Raw genomic sequence first — 7418 nt, 5'->3', positions numbered from 1 at the left:
GTAGCATATGCGGTGAGCGTTGTGAGTCAGTTCATGCATACACCAAGTGAAGAACATATGGAAGCGGTCTATCGGATCTTGAGATACTTAAAGAGTGCTCCAGGAAAAGGTTTGTTATTCTCAAAAAAATGTATCTCTAACATTGAAGGATACACAGATTCTGATTGGGCAGGTGATCAGACAACCAGAAGATCCACATCTAGTTACTTTACTTTTGTGGAAGGTAATCTTGTCACTTGAAAAAGCAAAAAACAGAAGGTAGTATCAAGATCAAGTGTTGAAGCTGAATTTCAAAGCATGACTCATGGTGTATGTGAATTATTATTGATAAGAAATATACTGAGGGACTTAGGGATTGATTATGTTGAACCTATGAATATCCACTGTGATAATGAGGCAGCCATTGAAATTGCACAAAATCTTGTTCAACATGATCGCATTAAACATGTTGAAATTGATCATCATTTCATCAAGGAAAACCTCAATGCAAAGATTATACAATTTCCTTTTATTCAATCTGAGAGTCAACTGGCTGATATGCTCACGAAGGCAGTATCAAGGAAGGTATTTCATGGTATAATTGACAAGTTGGGCATGATCGACATGTATGCACCAACTTGAGGGGGAGTGTTGCAATGAGCTGTATAATTTCTTAATTTGTTACCATAATTTTTGGATTTGTATATCGAAATGATTTGTTTCCCTGATTTTTCATGATTTTAGGATCTGATTTGGACCTAATTTTAGGTTGTAATTGTATCGATAAATAACCTCCATTTGAGAGAAGAATACATCAGAGAAAAATTATTCTTTTGAGAATCTATTTGACAATATGATTGAAGGAAATAAACCCTTTTTATTAGTACATATACTATCAAATCTGAATACAAGATATAATCTTAAAAGCTTAAGGAAGCGTTACATGGTGGCCGAGTAGGAGAGTCAAGCGTGGGGGTGGCCACATTTTAGGATCCTTAGGTGCACATCAACAGCCGTCTTCCGTCGTGCAGCTCCATTACACCTCTGCTCTCTGCAACTCCACATTCATCCACCGCAATCGACTCACCCTTGGGTAGGTTTCAGTTGCTCATGTTCTCAGTTCCCAAAGTGCGCTTTCAAAACCATGTTCCTGACGGTTTTCCTCAACTTCCAACCATGAATATAACTTAAAGAAGACTTCAAAAGCCTGTCTTCGCATCTGACATGAAAGCAGCAAAACAAACGCAGTCTGAGTCTGCATTTCATCTTCTTCTCTCCTCATGTCCGTCGTTTCTAGAATTAAGGGGTAAGTTTGTTTATTCGACCTTTGTTCGAAGATGGAAGAGATGCTGCAGTCCATCGCCCGTGAGTGTCTTTAACCTAATCGTGAGTCCGTCAACCTCAGCATTAAAGTCTTTAACAGATTCGAAACCTCAAGCAAGCCCCAGCCATGGCTGCCAGAGCCTAGAGACCACGTGCATGGTCTTTACGGCTTTGCGTATACCTGCAGAAGATGAACTATGGGTGACGACAAGCGGGCCCGGTTATGATACTATGGCAGCGCAGGACCCACCAAACGTTATCACCCCACAATTCTATGCGAGTATCCCGTAGCATTTAATAGCACATGGACACTTTCTTTTATGTACAAAATATCGTCACTTCATCCCGTCTCTTATATTTTACTAATCTGTGAATTATTTTAATTGTTAACTCAATCAGAGTAGGAAACGATAAATGTCATCTCTTACTGGTCTAAAAGAGCATTAATTATAATCTCAACAATACCAAAACGATAGTCAAAGAGGTGCTGAAAATCAGTAAGGGTCATGATTCATAAATTAAAGAAAGACTAATCCATAAAATACTAAACAAATGAGGCTCATACTGCCCCTATTTCTTCACCATATCTGATGACAATAGTTTAGTTGCACAGTCAATAAAGAAAACCCTTCTTTTAGACCAAAGCCTGACCACCTTATTTATGATGCTTCTCCAGTTTTTCATTCCAATCTGTCTCGTTCTTTGACCTCATGTGTTCCAAAGTAGGAACCAGTTTCCATCACTTTTACAAACTAGACCAGACAATAAAGATGCAGAGACTTAGCGAGTGTCTGCATTACCAACCTCTTCAGTCTCATTCAAATGGGGGAAAATCTTTTCGGAAAGATGTCTGGAAAGGTTCCGAGGAAGAAGAATATAAAGGGGTCATGAACATAAAATAAGGTTTCATGCACAAGCTTTGTAGGGGAAGGGAGCACGCTCTAATACGACCCGATTCCCGGGGCTCTAGAGATTCTTCAGGCGTGAGGGGCAAAAGGCTGGTAAGGAGGACCCGTTTTCTATTCAACATTTCGAATTCCGAAGGTTTCAAATGGTGTAAGCCTGCAGCACTCTTGCACTCTTTTCTGCTCACCAAGTCCCCTTCTCTTCTACGGCTTTTTGGATTTCGAGGAATAATCTTTTGCTTTATAAAATATGAATCTCATCGCGTTGTTTTCTACCGCTGGTCCTTTTTCTGATAGAAAATTGCTTTTCTGGTAATAGAAACAACTGAAAGACTACAAAAATAACCTTTGAGTTTAAATTAGCAGTGCTAGTTTTGTTCACTCGCCAGTTTCCATTCCTTTCTATTCTTCTATTCTCTTTGCTGCTTCAAACTCCCAAAAGAACCTCATTCTTCCCCACTTTTGTATACATACGAGAACCTCTCTTTTCCCTTCTTTTTCTAAGCTAGATTTGAAATGACAAATCTGCTTACCCAATAAAGAGATTTCTCTATTTCTGCCATTTCTATCTTTTTTTTTTTCAGGAGAGAAATTCGGAGAGGCGTCTGCTTCAGAACTTAATGTCAGTTTTCGGGGAAGGAGAAATACAGTTACAGGAGGAGTTGGTAGGGAATGTCTTAGTGACCCATCAACCGTGCATGTCCTCACTGAGTTAATTTTCATTCTAAAACTGAATTAGAAGCAACCCTTCTTCGTTTCAGATGGAGTTAAAGATGAAATGATACGCTCTAAAAACTCAATCCGAGTAAGTTTAAGATGTTTTTTTTCCCTTCTCTTCTTTCTCCCATTGATCTCCATGGACAATATCAAATCTGAACCAGAGCACCAGACACCTCTGCCTGCATCAATAAATATATTCTACTACATTAAATGTTGATATATCTTTGATCATTTTCTCTCTTAGTCGATTAATTTAAGGATTCTTAAATGGGAGGTAACCGATAAATAATTTTTGAAGCATTTCATTAATCAGATTGCTTTTTTCTAAGATGGGTATTAATTAGATTATCAGTAAGTTTTATGTATTTTTGCATGGATTTGTAGCCATACACAGCCATCATTATCTAACAATTAACAAGATTTTGAAATGGCTTGGAGAGATACTCGTTGAAAAGATTTGTTGCCATGAGTTGATGATGAAGGAGATTATGGGCTAATCCTTTTTTAAATTTTAATTAAGTTGAGAGAGAAATTGAAGGGTAGTGTGGTCAGAGGAGATGAGAGTGAGACAAGGGAAAGGCCATGTGAGTTTTTATTATAAGACACATTTCTGCTCCATTTCCGTCTTCTTGTAATGTATGCAAACGGACAGGAAGAAAAAAAGCGCAGGTCGTCGTTAATGGCGACGGGATGGGTTAAGTCGCTACAGTGTAAATCGAGAGCCTTCGAGGATGTCTTTCAGCCGAATCCCAAAGCCCTAAATCTTCTCCCCAACTCTGGCTGCACCAGGAGCGCCAAATCTCTCAAGGACGTCGTTCAGAACAAGCCCAAGAAGAGGCACCATCCTCCGCCATCGGCTTCGCAGTCTCACAGGCAGAAGTCGCTGTCCAGCCCGAATCGGTCGCTCAAGTCCCGACTTCACACTAAACCCTCAACGCGAAGCTCGAACTCGTACTTCCCAAGTCTGACGGAGCTGCCCGACGGCCATTCGTCGCGCAACGTGGTGGAGATAATCTTCCAGACGAGCTGGTCCGAGAAGGCGTTCCCGGGGAGGATAGAGATGTTGTTCAAGGTGCAGAACCTGTCCGGGACCGTGGCTCGGTTTGAGGAGTACCGCGAGATGGTGAAAGCTCGGGCGAGCGCAGGGGGTCCCGGAAGCCGGAAGGAGAGCTCGCGGTGCGTGGCGGACGGGAACGAAGTCATGAGATTCCACTGTGTGGGTCCCGCTCTGGGCAGCGTCTGCGACGCGAGCGGGTTGTGTACGTTCTCCGGCAAAGGCACAGCGATTCGGACGTTCGCCGGCAGCGGTGGCGCCCACGAGAGCGTGGGCGGCGGCAGGGGGAGGCGCGCGATGCTTGTCTGCCGAGTCATTGCCGGCCGCGTTTGTAAAGGCGTAGAATCGTTTCTCGAAGGCGCTACCGCCTGCGGGTTCGACTCAGTGAGCGGCGAAGACGAGTCGCTCATCGTCTTCGACTCCCGGGCCCTCCTGCCATGTTTTCTCATCATCTACAAGGTCTAAGCACAAATTCCTCAATTCCCCATTTTTTTTCTCTTCTTCTTTTGATCTTCCCCTAGTTTTTTTTTACCCTTCTGCTTCGTCTACGAAAACAGAGAGATGTTTTCGCATTTTTGAACTTTTTTGCCTACACATAAAAGAACGAGTTGAAAAATGCTTTAACATTTTTGTGTGAAGAGAGAACTGTTCAATCTTCAAATCCAGTAATGGCGACGAGACTGTATTTTGGGTGGTTTTTTTGTATGTATTATTTGTTGTCACTTCCTCTTTGATACAACCCTATCAACTGTGCTTTTCCTTGTTGAGCGCCATGGATTGGTATGTCTGTTTAGCTGTCTCTTGCATGGAAGATGCATGTGGAATTGACATTTGCAGTCAGACCATGGAGAGAGAGAAGAGAGAGGAAATGGACAAAATGGTTTGAAGATAGAGAGAGTTGGGTACGCGAAGTAGATGTTTCATCCGTTGTTGCGACCTTGTCTCCCGGAGAAAACATGGAGTCCAGTCCTCCATTTTCATAACCTTTCCAAGCATTCCTTAATCACATTTCTCAGGGTCAAATACCAGGAAGGAAAAAGAAACACCAGAGAGACTCTGGGATTTGAAAAAAAATCTGGCAAATCGGAAGGGATGATTATGTTTCAACAGTGGGGTGGCTGGAACAACTTTAGCCTGAAAATCGACTATTCTGTTCCCTATTTAAAATCTTTTCAGTGTATAAGCAATCATGGGGTTTTATTTGAATTAGGATTTAGAAGTCAAATGTTACTTGTTGTAGATCCACCTAAAGGGTGGCAATTAAATGATTGGTCCCTCCAATATATCATAGGATAGGAGAATATGGAAACTGAATACAACAATATATTCAACTAGGTGGCCATTATTAGATCCATAGCATCATGCTTAAAAAGGAAGGAAAACAGCCTCTATATTTCACTACTTTGGCACTTTTTCCTTTTTCTTTTTTTTTTTTACTTTAATGACAATTATATCTGTAATAATTTCAAGGATTGTAGCCAAATTAAAAATGAGATTAGAGAAAATAGGTCTCAATTAGCTCCTACTGACTTTTTTTTATTATTAAAAATTTCTATTAATGAAATTAAATTTATTGTATTAGTCCAAAGAGTCATTCTTCATAATTGTGGGATTCTTTTCAAGCTCAAGTAGCTCTCCTCTCCCTTCTTTTCTAATTTCTATTTATTAATATTTTTATTTTTTATTATGATATCTAGACCTGTTTTATTTGCAATTAAACTAAATTCAACTGCCTTTTTAGTGGGTAGCTAAGCCGGTTTGAATAACATTGATGAAGTTGGTTGAAAGACATAATGATTCTTGAGAGGCTATTTTGTGCAAGTAGTTTTGATGGTTATTTGTTGGCTTAATTGCCTCACACACGGTTGATCCAATATGAAAAGTCATTTGGTGTAAAATACACGATTAATCCAATATGAAAAGCCATTTGGTGTGAAATGATCAGACAATTGAAATAGTCATCAAACGGCTAAGATAAAGATAATTATTTCGTACCAAATGATTTTTCGTATTGGATCAATTCTCTTCCCTCACATACCCTTTCAAAATGTAGCATAAACTAAGCTTTAAATTCATCCTTTGTACCATCATAACATCAATAAAATCATTCATATACCTCTACCACCAAGTCTCATATAGTTAAATAGGTCATGGAAAATAATTACTGGTTACAAGTTAAAAATTAACAAGTCGTAAAAGTTTGGGAGGATCCCATGGAGTTATAATTCGATTCATCACTATGGATCTCCCTCACCTACTCCAGAAATTAAGATGATGGAAGGAGTAGGCTTGCCCATGAAGCGTCGTTCCGGTGAGACGACAGGGCATGCTCTTCTTCCCAAGCGCTCTTAATGCTGCTAGCTTCTTTTCCATTATTCAGGGGCATCTGCCTCAGGGCCCTCCGTACTGGCCTTCGATGCAGAGAAAGCTGCTCAGGTGTAATTTTCTGGGTGGAGTGTAGAATCCAAAAAAGCCTCAAATACCCATCATGTTACCATGGTTCATCTGAGCTTCAAAATCAAAATGCGTCCAACATGAAGACTTCCCGGCTTCCAGCTAACCGATAGGTCGCTCTCACTCCATTAATGAAACAGAAAACTAGAAAAGACGGTCGACCATGAGAAAGAGGAGGACCCCGGAGGGGAGGGGAGGCGTGGATCCGCTAATCCCATTAATAGACGAGTAAATGGCGATTTGAAGGGGCCAAAGATTGGTGGAGAGAGGCGTGTTGTAGATCATAAATGAAATGGAGATCGTAGCTCCATTACGGACTCATTGCTCCTGGAAACGATGCTGATTGCTCTCTCAGTTTCAGGAAATTTATTTTGTACAGAGTCGTAAATAATTAATGGCGAGGACTGTGAGACAAGCAAGGGCTGGTGGATAACTCGTCTGGCTTCGCTCGGGATCGGACAATCAGGTCAGTTCAGGAGATGAAATAAAAAAAACTGAAAATGCTTTCATTGAGATTTGAACTCAAGACCTCCCGCTTACTAAACGGGTGCTCTAACCAACTGAGCTATGAAAGCTGTTATCAGAAATGTTTAACAGGATATTTAAAATCGAATAAACTCACTACTCACCCGGCACGACTGAGATTCTGAAGGAATTAGATTCAACTATCCTCCCTCCACAATTTGCGCTGACTTACATCATGGCAGCACACGTAGGATGCCATGTCATTAAAACAGTGATTAATCAAACATTCTAGTATGATAAGGCTGGTAAATGCCTAGTCTCACCTGAATCAAAATGATCGGCTCACGAAAAATTGGATTTTTTTTTCACTAGGTTCAAGTTGTCTCTTCGATCTCCTCTTTGTTGGCTCTATCAAAGTCCTGGTCCGCCGGCCTCTTCCAGTCTACAGCAAAGGGATGCAGCTCGTATTCTCTGCTGATCACTCATCTTTCCCTAGCGGCCACTCCTTTAGGGTCTTC

The 7418-nt window shown here is 41.0% G+C and overlaps 1 protein-coding gene and 1 non-coding gene across 2 annotated transcripts; one reads left to right on the top strand and one right to left on the bottom strand.

Annotated features, from left to right (window-relative positions):
* Nucleotides 1-3008: 3008 nt before the first annotated feature.
* On the top strand, nt 3009-4619 carry LOC137948910 (uncharacterized). Its single transcript, XM_068795126.1, has 2 exons — nt 3009-3012; nt 3580-4619. The coding sequence occupies exon 2, from the start codon at nt 3607-3609 to the stop codon at nt 4444-4446; it is 840 nt and encodes a 279-aa protein (XP_068651227.1). The 5' UTR covers nt 3009-3012; nt 3580-3606; the 3' UTR covers nt 4447-4619.
* Nucleotides 4620-6936: 2317 nt separating this feature from the next.
* TRNAT-AGU (transfer RNA threonine (anticodon AGU)) lies at nt 6937-7010 on the bottom strand. Its single transcript has one exon. It is a non-coding gene; the product is annotated as a tRNA-Thr (tRNA).
* Between the last annotated feature and the right edge of the window lie 408 nt (nt 7011-7418).

This window comes from Aristolochia californica, unplaced genomic scaffold, assembly GCF_029961685.1.
Source record: "Aristolochia californica isolate CCGP_79_NKW_82.1479 unplaced genomic scaffold, dmAriCali1.0.hap1 SCAF_13, whole genome shotgun sequence".
NCBI lineage: Eukaryota > Viridiplantae > Streptophyta > Magnoliopsida > Piperales > Aristolochiaceae > Aristolochia > Aristolochia californica.
This window is presented reverse-complemented; position numbering and strand designations above follow the sequence as displayed.